The sequence below is a fragment of the Parambassis ranga genome, chromosome 12 (genome assembly GCF_900634625.1).
Source record: "Parambassis ranga chromosome 12, fParRan2.1, whole genome shotgun sequence".
In the NCBI taxonomy this organism is placed as follows: Eukaryota; Metazoa; Chordata; class Actinopteri; family Ambassidae; genus Parambassis; species Parambassis ranga.
In genome coordinates this window covers 3,414,582-3,436,566 of record NC_041032.1, presented here as the reverse complement: position 1 = coordinate 3,436,566, position 21,985 = coordinate 3,414,582, and the positions used below count along the sequence as shown (strand labels likewise).

Sequence of the window (21,985 nt, the reverse complement as noted above, 5' to 3'; positions counted from 1 at the left end):
AAATAGATATAGTTCAATTTTATAGCCACTTATGACGTCACACATTATGACACACTACTGAGTAGCAGTGGAGCCCCTTATATAAATTTAGCCTTAATTTGAAGTGCTTGATCAGCATCCATTGGAAGAATGCATGTGTGCTAACAATGTCTTACGTGTAAGAACAATTAAAGGGCATGAATTTTCCAGTTCACTTCTTATATAATCAATACTGTGTCAGCTAAATATTAAATTTAATGTGAGCTTTTTTTGTCTAAAAGATTTTTTTTCACACCAACTCATCTACAACAATGGACCAATAACTAAACAGTTCGCTTGTTGTATTAAATGCCATAGACTGCTGTCACATCTGTTACTTTAGTAATGACCATTGTGCAACTGTGTTTGACTTTTAGACCAGATGCAGTGTGAGATTTTACAATGCTAGAGAATGACACAACACTTGCAACAAAGCTTAGTAAAGCTATAGACTCAGATTCAAATTCCCATTAAGATCAATAACACAAAAGGTCTGAATTTCCCGCCTTAAGAACATGTTTCTTGGGAACATCTTTACATTCTGACTCAGATCTGTGCTTAACCGTACAATTACACATCCTCACAGTGAGCTATCGTTAGCATTCTGTTACAGTGTCAGAATGTTATTTCCAACCAAACATAAATCTTTGGTCTCATGAGACATGATTTGTGGTTTAAACGCTATAATATTGTATTACATGTATCGTAGCCATAAATACAATCCATTACCAACAGTACTCCATCAAACATTATGTGGAAGCTGTTTCCAAAAACACTGTAAAGTGACGCAAATAAAAAGAAACGCTACCGCTTCGGTGAGCTCTACCACCAGGTGTACTGTGTCACCATTGCTGCTTTTAGTCAGCACCACAGACAGGTGTTTAACATTTGTGAGCTAAATGAAGTGCTGCACATTTATGTGTGTCAACACTTTAGTCAAAGCAGAACCACAAACAGAACAGCCCAGGACCAAACAACTACACCATTAAATTGTCTCCTTTCCATATAAGTCCCGCAGGCTGTAATGTGTCTGCGGTCGCTGAGTGATGAGAGACACGCTGAGAAGAAACACTACAAAGTCACTGAGGTAATGTTGTAAATGCTCAAAAAAATATATAATAAATAGCCCTTTCTTTTATTCATCTCTAATCCCAAACATCTAAGCAACTCTGAACATTCTCACCCGCTGCCATCTGGTTCCAGTTGGCTTGAGAGGAGATTACAGATGAAAAAAAAAAATGGGTTCTGGTCCAACATGTGGTTTGCACCTAGCCCTCTCCACCCGCTTTTGTTCACACAAAGCTAACCACAAGCTGTGTCCTGCTCCACGCCCAGAACCGGCTTGATGACCCAGGCTGTGTGTGCGCTGCAGGGGTATATCGCCACGCACGCCACGGCGCATGTGGGCCTCTGTCTGGTGGACAAGCTGGCTAATGGGCTCCAGATTAGGCCTCGCCGAGCACTAAGGCCCCCCCGGGTCGGGTTTCATTGGATGCAGATGCCTGGTTATGGATCTGGCGTTATATTGGCAATGACATCATGAGCTCAACCTGCTTGAAGCACATCTCAGAGACATGGCTGATTCTGTGCTTTTGATTATGTTTGACTCAGTGGCTTCTGGAACAAAACATTACGAGAAACTTGCATTAAACTTTTTTTATCAGTGTGGATAGTCTGATCAGGTTGAGTAAAAACTTAAAGTGTGACCAGCAGGCTCTTGAGAACATTGATGCTCTTGGGAACATGAATGTTACCTTGCAAGGCACCTTGCAGTCTGAAGGGATTCTCGAGGTGTATGTTCTATTCTATTAAAGCTATGTGCGTTCAGTGCAACTATGGGAGAAACAAACCTGCTAGAAAGTACTGACATTTATAGACCTGGCTTGAAAATGTCAACAGTTGATGGTAACAACTATGACGTGGTATAAATGTTGGATATCAGCCCAGACATTGGCTGAATAGCCAGATCAGGTATTCACTGTATTCACTTTAATTATCATTTCTACTTTCCACTTTTCTACAGTGTCCACCCAGATGGTTCTGATTTGGCATATCAGGTTAGTATAAATGTGCTAATCCCATGCAACAGTAATCCACTCATCTGGTGGCACATTGTGCAGACAGGCCTATTTTAGCTCAAGAAAGACAATTTGACCTGAGTTCAGGATTACGACTGCAAATCATTTTTGGGGATACATACGCTGCTGATCAAGTGTTTGACTAATCATTAGAGATCTGGATAGGGTTTCATTGCAGTTTCATGGCAATCTGTCTGGTAATTTGAGCGATATCTTTGGTTAGGCTTCAAAGTGCTAGATGAAAAGATATCCTAAGATCCCCCTCTGCTTGGAGGGTAAACGTTTTTGAAGCTGGGTAATTTAAACCACATATATGTCATCCACGGTATATATGACTGGAAAGGTCAGCTATACGTTGCAAAAGATGCATTCCCACTTGAAACACATTAAAGGACCACTCAGTACCTCCCACTGTTGCTCCACTGACACTCTGAAACAAGGTCAAGATAGTTAGTCATAGATTTACACTTCTGACGAGCGTGTGTGAGGGCTAGGGTTATAGTTAGAGTTAGAGTGGATGGGTGATGCTGAGGAGTATGAAGACACGCGTGGGAACTCTTTAGCAGCATCTCAAAGTGTCAGAAGCTACACTAAACGACACAAGACACGGAGGAAGACCTGCAGAGCTCAAAATGTTAGGAACCTTCTCCTGAAAATTGCTGTGTTACTATTGAGCTCACTGAGCTCATCCAAACAAGCTGTCTGTCTTCACCCAACCAATCAGAAGCAGAGGGGGGCCGTTGTTCAAACACATCAATGCACATACACAGTCACTCACCAGCGAAGAAGTCACACATGCTTCTATGTCAAATCCAGTGAATCTAAAGTTAGTATGTTATGTTAACAAACTTCCCTTGTTGAGATAAAAAGCAATGTGTGCTATGTCCAGGAACAATGCATGTTTTCATGTCGGTTACAAACAATTTGAATCTTATGAACCTGTCATCGTCACAGCTTCAACTAATTGACACTGTAGGGTGATGATGTGAATTCGGAGCCGCCACATCAAGTCAGATTAAGCTTGATTTTTTTCGCTCCACAAAATCTTGTGAACAAGAGGCAACCTATGGGACTGAGAAATTCAGCCCATGGGTATGAAAGTATCACAAAGTGCAGTTCCCCTTGTAGCCTCTGGGGGTTGTGTCCAAAAGTGAGTACAGCCCTGTTATTTACAGATGTGCACTACTATTTCAGTTTCACTATGGCCCACAGTTCAGTTAGGTATTAATACTACATGTCTATGCCATGAAAAAAGAACACACACAGACTTGGCATGCAATCGGATGTTGCAACTGTTAGCACCACCAACGTCTGTCACAATTAGCAGTTAGCATGTTGGAGGACACCCATAACTGGCACACTACTTCTTCAAGAGACCCTGATTGAGCCAAACCACTCATTGTTTGTGAACAAGTTTGAGGTTGTGAACTCAAGAATGACCACAGCTGTCGTTTTACTGGTGAGGGTGGGCTGCCAAGCGAATATGAGGGTCCAGATCTGGGTCAAGTTTTAGTAACATCTCAATAAAGATGTCCAAGTACATTCAATTAAGTTTTGTGATCTCCATGGCAACATGTTGCTTCAGGTAATTGGACTTACAGTAAAGACTTACAGCATGTGCCGTTTCATTTAAACAACAGAAAATCAATTCTCAGTTAGATCTGGAGCTGGGTGAGATTGAGCGTGGCATTAAAACCTTGTGAATGCAATAAGATTATGACCGGAGTATTACATAACCAGTCTATTCAGTGACGCGTTGTGCCATGTACAGTAACCCTGTGAAAACATTCAACATAGATTCAATCAACACACTGCAGGATTTATCTGTCACCTTGGCAGACTAATCCAAACACCGATTCTCTGTCTCAAGTGCAGGTATCTAACACACAGACGACGGCAGTAAGAAAACGAGATAAACCCCCAAAACTGGCAAGCAAAACAATCCAGTCATGGATGTGTACAACAACTCAGTCGCCTGGCACAGGTCCAATCTAAAAATCAGCTCAAAAATCCTGCACCTCTGTACCACTGTATCAACAGCGCTGAGAAAACAAAGAGGATCCAGACAAATATACACACATTGATGAGACGACAACAGCTCTGGTTCTTTGAAAACCATGTTTTGATTAACCAAAGTCTGCTTGGCACAATAAAAGCATTCCATGTGATTTAATAACCGTGGATGACTTCTGGCTTCAGTTTCCACATGTGTTTTATGCAAAACTGAGAAGCATGGGTTCAAACATCTCTTTTGGGCCATATAAAAAAGTGATGATCACATTGTTTCTGTATAGATAGATAGATTTTGTCTGATTTTAAAGGTAATTAAAGGAGGCAGTCCTAATAATATATATCTAAGGCTTGCAAAGTCAGTGAAGCATTTTACAGTTTAAAGTACATTAATGAGAGATTTGGGTGTTTGAGGGTGTCAAATTTACGAGTGGATTTGTTGATGTAGAGTAGGTTTTTAATTTGAATTACAAACTTAACTCTCAAACTCTAAAAACACTTCTTAATTGGTGTTTTTTTCGTACTTTGAAAAGCTGTTAGAGTAATTAAATTAAGTAAGTAAACAGCCTGGTTGGTTTTATTGTTGTCCAGTCTGGCTGAACAATATTATTTTTCCAGTCTTGAAATCACTCAGCTGGACAATCCAAACTGAACACATGATGTTATGTGATAAAATCTTAATTTAAAAATGAAATGTTTTAGAGCATTTTAAGGTAAATCACTCAAAACAAAGCTAATTTGCAGAATAGTAAGGTTTAAGAACACCACTGTCATTTGACCATAACACTGGCCCTTTAAGTCAAAGAATGTTTTAATTGTCTTTGAATGCATATTAAAGCTGATAAAAGTTCAAACCCTTTTTGTTTTGATTTAATCTAATGTGTTTATTTAACAATACATGTGACGTTTTACTAGCTACATGCACCCCCACAGGTGTTTTTCTACCGCTCTTACCTGCAGCCTGCAGCATCCCGGAACCGGATTCACCTCCAAAATCTGCCGGTGCGTCGTCACGTGATGCGATGCTCATTGTCAGAAGCCCGAGCAAGCAAACAGTCCATTTAAAGATCAACATGTTTAATCCCTTTGAACTGTGGGATTAAACACAGACCACAAAAAAGAGCAAGAAAGTAGAACTCCAGATTAACAAAAGACAACAACAAAAAAAGTCAGAGTTGGAGCATTCTTCTTCTTCTTCTTCTTCTCTTCTTCTTCTTCTTCTTCTTCTTCTTCTCTTCTTCTTCTTCTTCTTCTTCTTCTTCTTCTTCTTCTTCTCTTCTTCTTCTTCTTCTTCTTCTTCTTCTTTTGTAGGAGTGGAGTGTGATGAAACTAACTGATCATCCTCTCCTCCTGCACCTCCTCAGCCAGCAGCAGCTGCAGCTTCTCTCTCCCCATGCAGCTGCATCCCATCATCCAAGTGCCAAACGACCGGCCAGAAAGCCACACCCCTTCCTTTATAACGCTGACCAATTAAAATCCTCCAGGACCTCCGCCCATTTTGATTTAAAGCAAGTTAGTTTCTCAATAGAATCCACATAAAAATGAAGTTGAGGTGAATAAATTGGCCTCCTACACAGTTCCTTGGGCTGATCAGGGAATTGGATACAGGTGTGCACTTCCTGAGAGGTAGGAAGTCATGGCAGGTGGGGATTGTAGTCCATAGGGACACACTCAGAAAGCCTACAGAGAACTGTAGATTGGTATTGCAGATGTACAGTCACTTTTCCACTATTGATGATCAGAGACTTAAAACTGAGCTACAGCTACACTAAACACACTCACACAGCTCTGCTTATTTCCAGGCTTCTGATTGGCCACCCTGGCTGTGTGAGTAAAATCATGTCCCTCCTATAGTGGACCCCCTCCAACCGGAGAGACTCTGGAAGTCATCAGAGCTGAGGGTGCTGAAGGTCAGAGCAATTTAATCATGTTATATCAAATGATTGCCTTTGTGATTTTTATATTAATGGCCAAAGATTGGCACCAAAATGTTTTAATTTTTTTTACATTTTCATTTTATAGCAAAAGGTAAGGGACACATTTTTGGGCCATTAATACAAAAATCCATCCATCCAAAGCCATCCATTTTTTTTTTTTTACAGCCATGATCCTTGTCGCCTGTAGTTACATCACATCAAATAAATATAAATGATAATATAATAAATATAAGTATGACACCACATTGTAAAGTACAATATGTATTTATTTAGTTTCTTGATAAGTTATGTATAGTTAAATCTACAAACCACTCGCTCATACCTACACTCATCTGTGCAATATCTGTTAATATGTTATCTTATTTTGAACTCTATTGTCTCACTAATAAGTGTTTTATTTTATACTGTATCTTTTATTTTTATCTTCTTATCCTTTTTTTGCAACAATTTCCCCATTGTTGGACAAATATATTTCTTTTATTACATACAATTTTTGATTTAGATTTTTTTCCCTCCTTGCCATTGCAGATCCTGCCAGTAGGAGGTGCTTCAGACCCAGTACTTCTATTATCCCTTGAACATAATGGGACTTTGAATGGTGGTCAATGGAGAGAGAGAGAGAGAGAGAGAGAGCACTCGTTTTTGTAGTAAAAATGTAAAGCAGTGCTTGTATGTGCAAACAACAACACAACATGATCAACATTTCATCTTGGATTACAGATCACTTTCTAGTTTTGGGGGCTGTTAGTTATGATGATCACGGGTCCAATTCGAGTGACTGATTCTTTAAAAGCTTTTGCAGCAAACTGTGGCTTTACTGTATTTATTTGCAAAATAGTTGAAATTGAAAGCCATTGTTTATATGATCCAGATTATAGGTCAAACTGGGTAAAAAAAAATATTTTTTTAATATATTTATTTATTTTAGTATAGACTTTACCTTCAGGGCTCCAAGTAACATTTTTAAAACATGACAGAAGTTGTTTCTAAATACCAGACATAAAGGCTTCTACATGCCTCATCTTGAACACTTTAAATCATTTTTCTTTTTGGTATGTAGTCATAAATGTGCTGTGAACTTTGTGAGAGCCATATGTACTCTGCCTCTTATGTGTAGAACTATCAGCCATCACTCCATCAACCCCACTTAGTCCTGCAGGGGGCCGGAGCCTGTCCCAGCTATCTACGGGTGAGAGGCTGGGTACAACCTGGACAGGTCACCGGTCCATCACAGGGCAACACACACAGACAAACAACTATTCACACTCACACTCACACCTAAGGGCAATTTAGAGTGACCAATTGATCTTTAGAATGTGGAAGGAAACCCAAGCAGGCACAGGGAGAACGTGCAAACTCCACACAGAAAGGCCCCTATATTGCAGAATACTCACCTATAAAATCCCCACCTCTGTTATGAGCAATCATCACACATCCTCGTGTTGAAATTTTATAATCATACTTCTTTATTCAGGACTTATATTCATACAAAAGTCTATATAGGTACAGTCAAAATGACTGTGGGGTAGACAGTCAAGTAACAGATCAGGCAGCGAAGGATTCAGCCACTCCAGAACATTTTTTTTTCATAGTTTTTTTGTGAGAAAGAAACTTGTCTGTTTGCACTTTGATGGTTCTGTGAGAAAATCTTAATCAAGCTTGTTTTTTTGTTTTTTTACCTAAAACATTGTGGTGTTTAGATAATCAAAAAATACAACCAGGAAATTGTACAAATCATGGACTCAAAGAAGCCAAACAATACTGTTTTTCTTTGTTTGTTTTTCATTTTGCACATGCACATTTTCAGAACATGCAAACAAAGAGATGTCCAGATGGGGGCAGGGACAGCCGTACAAAAACTGTCAAGAGGAAAACTTGGCACCAAATTGTTTATGTAGGGGTCAATATTGGAGGTTCTACTACTGGATGAACACAACTCTCTGCTCCAATATGGCGACTTACAACGAGACGACAAGCGGTTCATTGTTACTGTGACGATGAACAGATCCACACCTAAAGTTAGACCCTAAAAGTCTAAAATGTCTCCTGTCAGAGCCGCCAAACATACGTTTATGAAACGAATAAAACATAAACATAAAGGAAATGATGAAACTAATTCACATGTTGAGGAAGTTGCCAGGAGAATACAAGGTCTGTGTTTTGAAATTTAAAAATGATACCATAGAATAATCTAATTTGTTTTTCTGACATTGTAAACAGGACAAATAATCCAGGATGTACAGTAATTACATTTAAATAAAATGTTTTTTGTTCTCAAATATTCCATAAAAAAAGAAAAAAAAACACACACAGTCATTATTGATTTTTGATTGATCCACACACCGCATAAATAATAACTAGGGGGTATCTGCGTTTAAAAGTAGTCCACAGCAAATCCACTATTTCCTTGTCATGTTTGCAGAAGGTCTCAGAGTTTTCCATCTTTAGTGTGTGTGTTTATGTGAATGTGGATCAAGAACTGGTGACATAGAAATATTTATGTGTTTGATCACTTCTGCATGAATGCTTCAGCAAAATTGTAACATTTGCCAAGTAAGGAAGTCATGGTTACTTTATTTATGCCTTGACATCATATAGAAATTTTTGTGCATAATATGATGTCAACAACTTGGCACATCAAGTGTTAACATTTTTGCAGATTCAACAGATGTTGCTACTAGATTTTTTTGAGTGAGTGTGAGGGTGGGGGGGGGTTACGTTTATGGAACAATAACTTGGTAATTTAGAAATAGATAATGGCACATCACAATTATTAGTTAACACATCTCAGGGTTACACATCCCTTCCAAATGACACACTACATGTATTTTGATCTTTTATTGTGAAACTACTGTGTTTGGCTGCAACACATCTTTATAAATGAACAACACATGCATTGATAATTTCATCCTTAAGGGGTCAACACATGGCGATGCTTATAACGAATGTTCAGAAGAGAACTTAAGGACGTACAGCTGTGGAGTCACCTGATTGCAGGACTGACATGGCTGTATAAATGTCCTTGTAAGGCGGTTGGAGGAGTGGGCGATGCTGTAAATCTGCAGCACACTTTCACTCAGGTATGTTGGGTTCAGCCCTGTGATGGACTGGTGACCTGTCCAGGGTGTACCCCACCTCTCACCCGTAGATAGCTGGGATAGGCTCCAGCCCCACCGTGACCCTGCACTGCAGGACAAAGCGGGTTTGGATGATGGATGGAGGGATGGGTTCATGTTCATGTTTTGTTAAGCGCTTCATGAAAACCGCAAACATCACTTCCGTTTCCTTTTCACCCATGGTTGAGATTAGGCATTTAAAACTACTGATTAAGATTAAGTGTTAAAAACAGGATTAGGTTTAGGTACAGATCATGATTTGGGTTAAAACACTTTTATAACAATAAACACAATTTAAAGGGAAAAACACTATTTTCAGACAGAAAATATCGACATAATATCACATTATGTTTTCCTGGTGATGTGTAGTTTCTTTATAATAATTAGTCCTCTTTGAGTTGATATCTTAAGTTTTAGGAATTGGTGAGATTTATTGAAGTGTATAAAGATCCATAGTTGGGATAAAGAGATCTTTTCCTTTTTATAATGGTTTGTTTACAGTGCTAAAACATGAAGTTATGTCCAGCCGTGCTAAGAATTAGACCATATTCTGCCAGGCTTGTGGTCAGTAATATGACATTTGGCACAAACAAATCTGTCAGAAGCTGTTGGATTTATCTGGTTCGGAGCTTAATGAGATGGGTAAATGTTGGGTTAGCTCAGCTTTCTGTGAGCGACCACATCGTAAAATCCACTTTATTAATCTGAAGAAAAACTTGAAACTTGACCCAAGTCTGGAAAGAACACAGTTTTATATTTTGGGTGGTTCTATCTGAGTAGGCGTTATGCAGTCAACCTGCCAACTTCTTAAAAAAAAAAAAGAAAGAAAAAGAAATGCCCTGTGATTCACATATATCAGTGTCTGTACATCATATAATACATTTAGAATCATTTACAACTCTGAAAAAACATAAAATAAAATTTTGGTCGCAGTCACGCTTATAAAGCCTGAACCCTGGAGATTCCAGAGGATAAAGCTACAGGGGAAGAAAAAAAAAGATGAAAGAAGTGTCGTCTTGTTGCATAGCCCTACTTTTAAGTCAACAGTCAGCAGCAACAACACAACAGTACGCATGTCGTCTGCAAACTCTCACCGCTCTTAGAGGGAAAAGGAATAAGAACAAAGAGGGATGCCCATGTGATTTTGGGCAAATATGGCGAAGATGATATATATATATATACTGCATGCTTGAGGAGGCAGATGATTATTTGTAGTTTTTTTGTTGAATATTGATTTAAAAAAATGGCACTTTTTCCTCATTCTGAGCTTGCTTCTTCACACTGACTGGCAGTATATTTGAAATAGATAGGCAAACATCCTTGAGCAAAAAAATGAAAGAAAAAAAATAGTGTATAACAACCCTGCAAGCATGCACTACATGGTTTACTTTGGATTTCTAACTCTGGTACCACAGTACAAAAAAAAGTACATATATATATTTATATATTTTTTTGCATTCACCAGTTTTTGTTTGTTTGTCAGTACACACTCCAAGTCCATCTGCCACACATAGCCAGGCTGCATCTTAATACATCGTGGAAACGAGGCACTTGGTATATTAGCCACTTAATGTCAGAAAAGAGTTGTTTACAACATCAAGATGTGATCGTGGACACTGCTTTAAGTGTGATTTTTTCATACTTTCTACAGGTGTTATATAACAATTTGTTTCCCTAGTCTGATAATTTGATGAAACATAAATGAGACGTTGTGAAAAAAGTGTGTTGTGAGCAGCCACGAATGATGAGGCGTTCTGATAGAATGAGGAGATTTTGGCTTTTTGTCTTCTGCTCCACTGGATTTACTGGCCAAGGCAAAAATACTTACACATGTGCTATAATTTCAGTGCAAGTTAAAGGGGGTAGAAAATGTGTATTTTTTTCTTATTAAAAAGAGAGTAATACTACAAACTGGAATGGTTTCTGATCCCCTTTTACCTTTTCCTTTGACTGGTCTTCTGCTGCGCCACGTCACTGGACCTGACGTGAGCGCGGAACAGCACTTACAGTACGTGCTGCCCCGTTCTGGCTAACAGACTCCTTTCAGGTTTCTACCCTGTTAGCACCAGTCCTCCTCCTCCCCCCTCTCCCTGAGACTTCCCGCTCCCCTGTTCCCAGGCCCAGACGCGGAGTTGACCCCGAGGGTGAAGTGGTACCCGTTAGGCACGACCCCCGACCGGCCCTGTGATGTAGGCGTGGTGACAGGCGCGGCAGCAGTTCCGTGTGAGGCTGAGGCAGTGGTGGAGGCAGCAGTTCTGGCAGAGCGCCCTCCTACGCGGCTGCTCACAGCATCCTGGAAGTCCTCCTTCTCTTCGAGGAGGACTCGTTGGGAGGAGTCCTGCTGCTGCTGCCGGTTTAAATTAGGGTCCGAACCGATGCGGGTTACAGGTATGGGGGACTCGTCATGGCCCCCGAGTAAGCGATCGTGCTCTGAAAGGCCACGGCTGAAGCGAGTCTGGTGTCCTGACATAGCAGTGCCGACACCGGATGAGAGAGGTGAGGAGCTGGCGGTCTTGTAGGCCACGGCGGGACGGGGGGTGAGGGGTGTCTGTGGGAGCTGCCTTCGACCACGGCCCGGTGTGCTCGAACCAGGCGGGAGCGTCACAGGGCCAGCTTTGACCACACCGCTACCATGCTGAGGAAACAAAGGGTTCAGATATCGTTTGAGATTTTTCACAGTGTTTGCTCATAGGCAAAAAATAAGGATCATCTTGACAACAACATACACAGAAATGTAATATTGCAGCTCTGTGTTTGTTGAAAAAGTTGAAAACTTGCAGCACCCAGTGTGTTGCTAGGTTACATCCTAGGTTGCTAGGTTTTTATACAATTTTGGCCAAGCAGCAACCTCGTTGCTCAGACTTGAAGCCCAAGTGTCAAAACTGTAGTTCACGCTGCAACCACTGGGGGCTGGCTCCAGAAGCGAGTCATTTCCCATAGACCCCCATGTTAAAGTGGCCGACTTCACAGCAGAAATGAACATGTTTACAGCCTGGTACAAAAAACACTCTGGTCTCAAATGATAAGTTCTCTTTTAGTGTCAATTGTACGGGGGGGGGGGGGGGGGGGATTGTTTTACAACTGTCTTGTTTTTATATTCGGACTTAAAATTATGCATAATTATGCGCGTTGCTGCTTTAAGTGACAGCTGGTTGCTGTATCACAGTTTCCTGCTTGCACGATCGCTGACCCCCTCAACTCTGCTCGTGCTCCCCCTCTTTATCCGTATATGGAGTTTTGGTGGACTGTGACGCTGCCAACATTGGAAGCGGCAGTTGGAGCATCCCGGAGCCTCCCACCGAGGCTCAAAACAGCAAATGGTGACATCACAGAATCTTTGTTCATATTTCTTACTGTCAATGATTTTTGCAGTAATAACTTCAGTTCAGTGAGTTCAGTAGAAAAACAATCATGGAGGTCGATTCTCACCTGTTTGAGGATCCCCGAGTCCTGTCCCTCTCCAGGAGACGTGGATCTGCTGGGACCGGCCGACCTGGCATGGCCCTGCTCCCTGCTGCCATATCGCTCGCAGGAGTAATATCGCTGCTTCTCTCCTGCCGAGGAGTGGTGCCTCCTCTCGTGCGGCCGACTGCGGTCTCGTTCCCTCGCTCGCTCTCTGGACAGGCCATCAGCGGAGGGGTCGGTGAAGGAACCTAGAGGACGGCACCAGCAAATAAAAAGTAAGAGGAGGTAGGACACTGAGTGAGATCTTGTCATAATATGTGTTTTGAATGACCTGCAATATCTGTGCCATATAAGTAGACAGTTACTCCATATATTACTAAAATACCAGGTAGCCTACATTAGAACGGTATGTACAGTATGTATGGCCAACCTTTAAACATAATGGCTGCAGCTATGGCTGTCACAGGTGTGAAGAAACTGCAGGTTATCCTGATGTGTTATTATAAGGCCTGCTGCATGGTGGCCCCATAATATCTCTTATCTTCCAAATGCGGTGCCACTCCATTAGACCTTTAATTAAAGTCATTTTTGTATGTCTACATGACTTACTTTTCTTCACTGTTGGAATAATTCCAGTTTTGCAGATTAAAACTGTGATGACAGAAACACAGAGGCCCATTCATCATAATCTGATGTGTCATATGTGCCTCTAGAATGACCAGCTTTGAGGCCTGCTCGCTCCCTCTCTCTCTCTCTCTGTCTCCCTCTCTACCATTTAATAGATGTAGAGATGGCTGCTGTTCTTCTGCTATCTCACTAGCTATAAATCCCTCTGCTGGAGCAATCCACTGAGGCCTTTCATCTGAGCAATAAAGCCCAGCTGCTGCCCTCCAGTGTTGACACACACACACACAAAACACTGCCACCAGCTCCCTGGCTCTGATCGCTCTACCAGACGAGCCCTGACGGCAAACATAAGACTGAGACCTGCACTGAAAAAGAAAACTCTTAGCTCTTTTATTTGAGGTTTCACACAGTTTCTAACATATTTATTTGATTTACATTTATAGATTTTATAGTTGACCTTAAAGTTCAGCTAGAGGTAGAAAAGTGACCTCATTTCGTGTGTGTGTGTGTGTGTGCACTTGTATACCTATCTAAGAGAGGACTGTGATGTAATTAAAGAGTCCACGGGGTCCACGGAGCAAAGACTGGACATGTTTTTCCATTTGGACATAATTTTAATTGTTGGTAAAACTATTATATATATATAATTTTTGCCAAAATGTTACGGTCAATGCACCTACTTTGCTGCACCTCTGGTAGTCAGAAAAGGGATTTTGGAAACCCATTTACACATGTCATTTTTTGTGCTCCTTAAAGGTAGGATAGGAAATTTTATTCTGATGCACTTTTTGTTAAATTAGTGTAACTTCCCTTCCCTACAATCCGATAGCAACCGATTAGTTCGGCAGTTTCGTTTTCAAGCGAAGAATATGAATCATCTGTGGAAGCTATAAAACGCTAAAAACATCAGCCAATCCTACGAGGCGCCCCTGCGCGGAGTATTGGCTGGTTGGCTGCTCTCTTCCTGCTCTGCGCGCACCAGAGAGGTACGTGCATGATGAGGAGGTGTGGCTTCGGGGTGAACTTGGAGAGAAAGGGGCGTGTGTTTACTTTAGAAATCTGGCTGACTCTCACTGAGTTTTCAAAATCTCCTACCCTACCTTTAACTGGATGCTGCTTCACGCATGTGTGTGTTTGTGTGTGTTACAATTTTTTACCTATCTAAGAGTAGACTGTGACATTGTTACACATTCACAAAGAAGGGTCCATAGCGCTACCAGGGGACATTGTTACAGCCCCCTGTCAGGTGCTTTAAACCATGCTAAAATAATGTCTAAGGCTGTGCTCATGTTACAAACTACATTGTTACATCGCATTTTTTTCTTTGTTTAGATTTGCCTATCTTGTCAGTTGCACAGCCATGAATCGGTTCAGTTAGAACCTCATCCAGTCTGACTAATGATCACGTTTATATGTATCCATACAGACCTGAAAAAAATACAAGATTTCAGTCACTTTAGCCTGGTAGTGCACAACACTGAAATATTTAGTGTTTTTGCCAAGACAGCCAGCCACATTTCAAATGTGACTGAGGTCAAATGGTAGAAATGGAGCAACTGATTTTAAAAGAAAAGAAAAGTAATCTCCAGCAAAGTAGATTTTCCTCTAAAAGCTCACAACTCTCTGGGCTAATCAGATGGAAATCCTGACATGTAAAATCCCTGGTTGAAGCACAGCAGAAAAACCCTTCACCTACATAACCAGATCATAGGAACTTTAATCCTATAAAGAATTTCTGCAGCAATGTCAAGACATCTGAGTTATCTGAAAGGAAAGCCCGGCCCTATCTGTCGCTCCATTGAAGGGACGCCAAAAGGCTGAGGTATATTAATAAATATGGCTGAATTAGAGTGATGGATCCTTCAAAACCCTTAAGTTTGCGTTCTGTGTGAGGGCTTTTTGATAACAGACAATAGCAGTTTTGATGGATCACATTTTAAAATGACTTGCATCAGGACTTGCATATTAAATAAGTGTACATCACTGAGCTCTGAAAAGGCACACATGCACGATGATACTGTTGCATGTGTCACCAGCATCGCCAGCATTAGAAAACGTCATATGTACGACCATGCTGCCGCTGCAGGTTGATGCCGAGTCGACAAAGCCAAATGAATTCCAATATGACATGTTGCATGGCCGTAACCCTTCCATGGACCGCCACCTTATCGTGGTTTGAGTGCCCAGATGATCCTAGGAGCTATGTTGTCGGGGGCTTAATGCCCCCAGCAGGGTCTCCCAAGGCAAACAGGTCCTGGGTGATGGGCCAGACTAAGAGCGGTCCAAAAACCCCTTATGAAGAGAAGACTGGTATGGCGCAGCCGGGGCCCCACCCTGGAGCCAGGCCCAGGGTTGGGGTTCGAATGCGAGCGCCTGGTGGCCGGAGGACGTGGGGCCGACCTCCCATGGGCCCACCACCGGTGGGAGGAACCGTAAGGGGCCGATGCATAGTGGATTGGGTGGCAGTCGAAGTCTGGGTGTCCCTGCTTAGACTGCTGCCCCTGCGACCCGGCCCCAGATAAGCGGTTGAAGATGGATGGATGGATGGTATGGCCGTAAATCATATCTGATTTAGGATCACATCCTGAAGTGACTCAAGGCTGAAAATTGAATCGAAAATTGGGATTGACGGCACCGATTTAAGATACATCACTAGAAAAAAATCTTCTGCTTCAGCTTGGTAGTCTTCATGTAGTCATACAGAAAAAACAGATGCAATAAAACTGTCAAATGCTCTTTTTCATGTGGCAAATCAGGTTGCAGAGGGTGTGGGAGCTGTCTTGGTGATAACTGAGCCACAAGCTATGTTTTTTTGTGTGTGTGAGGGGCTTTTGTCTCCACCTAACCTGTGTGTTTTTCCAAAGGACGTATAAAAATCACATTCAATCCATGAGTGTGGAAAAGGGACGAGTATGTCTGCAGTGTGCAAAGCTTTTTATTTTTCTCACCAACAGTGCTGGACGGCTGCACTGATGCAGCTCTGTCCAGCGACTTCTGCTTCTTTTCTTTGTCCTTGTCCCTGCGTCTGTGGCAGCGGTGGTGGTGGTGATGGTGGTGGGCTCTGTCCTGGCCCTGGCTTTGTCCTATGCCTGCAGAGGCCTGGGCCAGACTGGGCCTTTCCAGGTCGTACTCCCCCAGCCTGTCTTCCTGTTGGTAGCGCTGCGGGGTAACAGAGGACGCCGATCGTTTGATCGGACTGAGATCGACGATCGGCTGAAAGATGAATGCGGAGAGGCATGATTAAAAAAGAGAGCAGATTGCAGGCGGTGGACGTTTCACCTAAACCACTTGTACAGGATCACCAATATATTCACAAGACACAAATGACACAACCAGTGGACGGCAACTTTTTTTTGTCTAAAGGCCGACGTTGAACCCGTTCTTCTCCAGGCACAAGATGATAGAAAAGTTTGAGAAGAATGTACACACTTCTGTGACAGAGCTTGTATACTTACTGCTACAGAACTTACAACATTGTAAGCCAGCAGGCGCTTCTGCTATAGAGAACAAAGAAGAGGTGGGGTGTGACACTGACCTTTTCGGCATTTCATCAAGTTACCTCTGACCACATGAAGAGGTGTCATGTTATGTACATGCTACTTAACATTCTATTTAAAGGAAATGGTTAGGCTTCCTTTGCTAGCCATCAGAGCTAGGATTTACATGTATTCCAATCCACATTAGCATCATATGCTACTTCTCCTGTCCTGTTTTTACAATGACTTGTTTGAGGTTTTTGGCACGCAAACACATTCACACAGAGACCATCTTAATGTGGTGAACTTACAAGTATTTAACCAATTGTGGAGCTTGTTTGTATCAATATGAACCTGTCTCATGTAGAAACATCAGGCCTAATGCTACATGTTGAAGTTTGATTTTTTTCAGCCATTTAGTTCACTTGTCACTTGTTGAATCTCCACATGTGGGGTCAGTGAGGCCTATCATGATAATTTAGCGGAACAACTATTATGTTATTATATAACAGTCTTTGTCCTAGGTGAGATCCTAGGTGAGCATCGAGTGAGCATAATACTCAACACACATTTTTAAATGTGCTGTAAAATGTTGCATCAGCCTTAAGTGGTTTAAGAGAGAAACACAAATAATTGTGTTGCTTTATGTTATATTAATAAGATAAGATAAGATAAGATAAGATAAGATAAGATAAGATAAGATAAGATAAGATAAGATAAGATAAGATAAGATAAGATAAGATAAGATAAGATAAGATAAACCTTTATTAATCCAGAAGGAATTCTTGAATAATAATACTATTATTTCATGCTTTTTATTTGTTAAATTGGACATTAGGTTGTTGACAATAATTATAGGTTATATAACATGTATGGATAACATGTATGGATAATATACCTTACTTTGTGAGAGCCAGTCGCTCATCCTACACTCAGATGTAATTAAGTGTATCTGTATTTTTATTGATTGCGTGGTGTACTTAACAGGTACCATGAATATGTCAGCTATCCATTGTTCGTCACTGCATCATAAGAGCAAGTCATGTGCCATCTTATTATTATCAATTTGACTTCTGGAAGTAGTGGTGCATTCCTGATCTTGTATTTGACTTTGATAAATGCTTTGAGGACAGTGACACTCAGCCCACCTTATTCTTACAGACCAGTACAGCTACCAAGTCACAAACTGGTGTGATAGGAATCTGGAACAGAAGCTAAGTTACCACCCCACCTGCTGGCTAACTGCAACGGTTTCATGCAATGGGTTTCATTTGAGATGATTTAGATGTTAATTGTGTTAACTTGTAATAAAATATTAGATTTGACAAAATACTGTATATTAGGCAGGGTTAGGGTGGCTGTGCTGTTCCTCTTGTTCCTACCTCACAGTTTAGCCTGTAGCTACAGTCGGAGACAACAATATCACAACACTGCATATATTAATATAGTATATTATATAAAAAATAGTCATTTTCATTTAGTAAGTCTTAAAATCTTATTTTTTAAAAAGTTTTTGTTTCTACTCTTCAAAAATTAATTAGTTATGAATTATTCTAAAAAATGAAATTTTGTTTTAAATAAGATTTTAAGACTGAATATAAGAAATGACAGAGGCGACTTTTTAGTGATTAGTTAAAAGAATTGTTCAAAGCAGAAAAGCGGCAGAACTGTCTTTAACTTTCACAATCATTCACAAACAACTACACACTGCTACACACCACAATCACACACACACGATCACTAAAGTGTAGTATCCTTAGCTGCCGCTAAGGGCTAAAAAGTGGGACACAATGTCCCTGGATACACATACAAATATATATCTATGTATTTTTTTAGAGATGTAAATGTTAGATGGGTGATGTAAATTTGTATGTTGGTTGGAGGGCTGTGAGCTGTGATGAGAGGAGCGCATGGAGGCAAACACAGACATGAGAAGAAGAAAAAGAAAAAGAGGGAGAGGACGAGAGGAGGGAGGGGAGGAGAGAGAAAGAGAAAGTGGTGGCACAACAGGTGGTACATACTGCCAGGTGGGTCCCAGGGGCGTGGCGAGGGTGGCTCCGCTATCAGACAGCACACACAAGAGGAGGTGGGCAAAACATTAGCAGTGAGCATAAAAATCAGGAGAAAGGGAGGACAGAGGAGGACAGCAGAGATTCAAGGAGGAGGAAGAGGAAGAGGAGGAGGATATTCTGGATTCTCTTGCTATGAAGACATCTCATGAAAAGTGTCTGCTCATTATATACTGCTGTTTATACTTCCTCTGTGTTTACTGGCTTCCAATCCATAGAATAATGCAAACATCAGTCGACGTACCTGTACATAGTCGAGAATTAAGCGTTCCCACTTGACAACTAAAAACACATCACAATAAGTTGGACATAGTGTCCATTTAGTTTTGGTCACATAGTATATATGACATAAAAAGACCCAAGTCATTAAAGATGCAGGCTTAATTGTTAAGAACAAAAGTTTTGGTTTTTAGTTACCATGGTTACAACTTCACCGCATGAGGTTCGGCTAAATTTTGTCTCATTGAAATTGTACAAAAATGATTGCAGCTCTGTTATTCAGAAAAAATAAATAAATTTTGTTGCTCTGTTATTTTGTGTTTCTACTACTGAAAAAAACATAATTTGCCTCAGAAATAAAACAAAATAATGTAATATATTTGGGAATATAGAGCTAATACATGCAGTAAAATGTTAAATTTGATTCTAGTGGATTTCTTGACAAAAAAAGTGAATATAGTATATCCCTAGCTTCTTCATTCAAAGAGAGAGAGAGAGAGAGACAGAGAGGGAGGGAGAGAGAGAGAGAGACAGAGAGGGAGAGAGAGAGTGTGAGAGTTTAAAATGCAACATAAACATCAGGAAAGCACATGTTAAGTGTTGTGGGGGAGAGAGCAGGGTGACAGAGAGAGAGGGAGAGAGAGAGACATAAAAACACAGACAGACCAACAGCAAAGCTATACAGACAAGATCAGACAGGTGGAAGAGTCCTGAGAGACCAAAAAAAAAAAAAAAAGACGGACAGAAAAATCATCTCAACATAACATCTATAGGCAGCAGACAAGGGTCAGCTACTGTAACTCATAAGAAAATCATTAGAAGTGGGTCATAAAAACTGAAGTTGAACGTGATGTTTAGTGAAACACTAGTGTATCAGATGTAAAAATGTGAACACTATTTAAACAATTTTTAATAAATTCAACAATTACTTAAAATCTGTTTAGTGTATTATGCTGTATAACTATATGATGTCTATTATAGCTGCTTTAATCACTCAGTACACTCAGTGGATGCTCCCCTCCTTCCTGTGCACATCTCCATCCTGTGTAAAATCTGGGGTCAGCAGGCTGAACTGATGTGGACTGACAGAGAGCAACTCTTCTGCTTCTGTTTGCTTACGGCTGCTTTCAGCCCATCAGCCTTTTTGTTTTTTTTTTTCTGCCTGTTAAAGCATCTTCTACAGCAGCCTTTTTGTTGCATTATTTTATCAAGAAACATCCACATGTGTCTGTGCATTTAAATCCTGATGTACGACTGTAAAAAAAAAAAAGATGCTGTTTGTTTTAAAGAAGAGGCTTACGTAGTACTCGGCGTTCAGTCGGGGGAGAGAGGCCGCTCTGCAGTGACCCTCCAGGCTGGGATACCCCTCTGTGTCTGAAATGTTCTCCACCTGCTTCAGTTCAACCAGTTCCTAGGAAACAAGAGGGATGCATACAGACAACACAGGTATCGGTGCAAGTCAGGATACAGTATGACGGTGAGTAAGTCATCTTTTTTTTTTGTACCTGAGGTTTTGTGAAATATTGCACATCCTCCGACTGGCCTCTCTGCAGCTTTCTCCGGCCTTTAGACCTCTGTGCTGCCTGAGAAACATCTCCAGACTGGGAGTGCTTGATTGCGCTCCTCTGGTTCAGTCTGTATACAAACACAGAGAAGCACTGGCTGTATAGTAACATTGGAAGAATACTGAATTTTACTTAAAACCTGTTTAATATGTTCCTAACCTCAAGCAGTTTGATTGATGCCTTAGCAGACACATGCTAATTGACTGGATGTGGCCAGTCGGGTATATTTTTTGCTACAGCAAATAAAATTGGCATCATTATCCTTCAAGAGAATTTTTCTTAAGGTAATTTAAGTATAATTTGATAATTTAGTCGCCCATTACTTCTATGCAGATGACAACCAGCTAGTCGGGACACCTCTACGGATCTTTTGTAGCACTGTTGGAGTAGATATTAAGGCCTTTAAACAGGCTGTGAGCACAGTCTGCTGTTTATTTCTTTAGCAGCCAATTCTTCTGCATTATTATAATTAATTATTATTATTCATTTTAATAATAATTACAATTTTACGTCACCTCCCCCAAAAAGAATACTGCAATTCCACTGTTGGTGAGCTTCATCTTAGTTTTGAATGCTGCTACCCACCTTCTAAGTTTGGAAGCTACATGTCAAATAAAGCTATAATGTTTAAATAATAGAATTTTTTCCCCCTTTTTCTTATATTGTAGTTACTCACATTGAGTCCCTGTTAATGGAGGTGGCGTTGGTGGTGATGCTGGTGATGGGTGGGGCTTCTGGTTTTGTTTCCTGCTCAGGTTGGGGTGGCAGGGTCTGTTTGGGGGTTGGGATCGATGGTTCTACTTCCTGTATTTGAGTGAGGGGCAGCACAGGACGGAACAACGCCCCCAGTTTACTCTGCAGGAGAGACAGACGAACAGCAATGATCATACAGTGAGGAATCCAAAAAGCGCACTGACTAAAAAAAAAACACATAAACACAATGCTGGTATATGATTACCTATAGAGTCAGGTGAGGTGTGGTGGATTTAACACAAATGTTGGTCTGTACGTTGCTCACAAGTTAGTTGCTAAATGTATTTTTCTGCTGTTAAAAGGGTGACGTGCAAACATGGGGATCACAGAGTGATCCATAATAAAATTAAATAAAATTAAATAAAATTAAAAAAAAAATTATATTTTTAATGTCAAATTGGACCAAAAACAAGTTTATATTGTGGTTAGTAGTTTCTGTATAACACTGTACCTGAGGCCCCCCTGAAGAATTCTGCTGCTGGAGTCTCTTGGCACGATTCTGCTTATAGTAGTCAAAGATCATATGCGCTGCATAGACCTTCCCCACTGTCAGTTCATTATCTGAAAGAAGAGAGCAAGAGGGAGAGACCATTACTGCCTGTAGCCAGCAGATGGCGTCACATCAGCAGCATAGAACATCTAAGAAAGTTAAAAGCGAAGAGAGTTCGCCAGCACAGATTGCACAGTAGATCAGAAAATATTATCTAATAAT

The 21,985-nt window shown here is 40.8% G+C and overlaps 2 protein-coding genes across 6 annotated transcripts in view; both read right to left on the bottom strand.

Annotated features, from left to right (window-relative positions):
- Nucleotides 1–5,744, bottom strand: part of LOC114444085 (collagen alpha-2(I) chain) — a 71,557-nt gene extending 65,813 nt beyond the window's left edge. Inside the window, exons 1-2 of the mRNA XM_028418490.1 lie at nt 5,713–5,744; nt 5,070–5,197 (exon numbers count right to left, since the gene is read on the bottom strand). Coding sequence (XP_028274291.1) covers nt 5,070–5,197; nt 5,713–5,744 — 160 coding nt within the window. The remainder of the gene's footprint in view (nt 1–5,069; nt 5,198–5,712) is intronic.
- A 2,747-nt stretch (nt 5,745–8,491) lies between these two features.
- The window catches only part of cacna1bb (calcium channel, voltage-dependent, N type, alpha 1B subunit, b), a 130,675-nt gene continuing 117,181 nt past the window's right edge, over nt 8,492–21,985 (bottom strand). For 4 of the 5 annotated variants that reach the window (XM_028418265.1, XM_028418264.1, XM_028418269.1 and 1 more), the window contains 8 exons: nt 21,725–21,834; nt 21,197–21,375; nt 20,461–20,590; nt 20,256–20,366; nt 18,689–18,727; nt 16,140–16,404; nt 12,589–12,812; nt 8,492–11,794 (listed from right to left, as the gene is read on the bottom strand). In XM_028418265.1, the coding sequence (XP_028274066.1) occupies nt 11,219–11,794; nt 12,589–12,812; nt 16,140–16,404; nt 18,689–18,727; nt 20,256–20,366; nt 20,461–20,590; nt 21,197–21,375; nt 21,725–21,834 (1,634 nt within the window). In that variant the 3' untranslated portion in view covers nt 8,492–11,218. The remainder of the gene's footprint in view (nt 11,795–12,588; nt 12,813–16,139; nt 16,405–18,688; nt 18,728–20,255; nt 20,367–20,460; nt 20,591–21,196; nt 21,376–21,724; nt 21,835–21,985) is intronic. The other variant, XM_028418267.1, reaches the window with a different exon arrangement.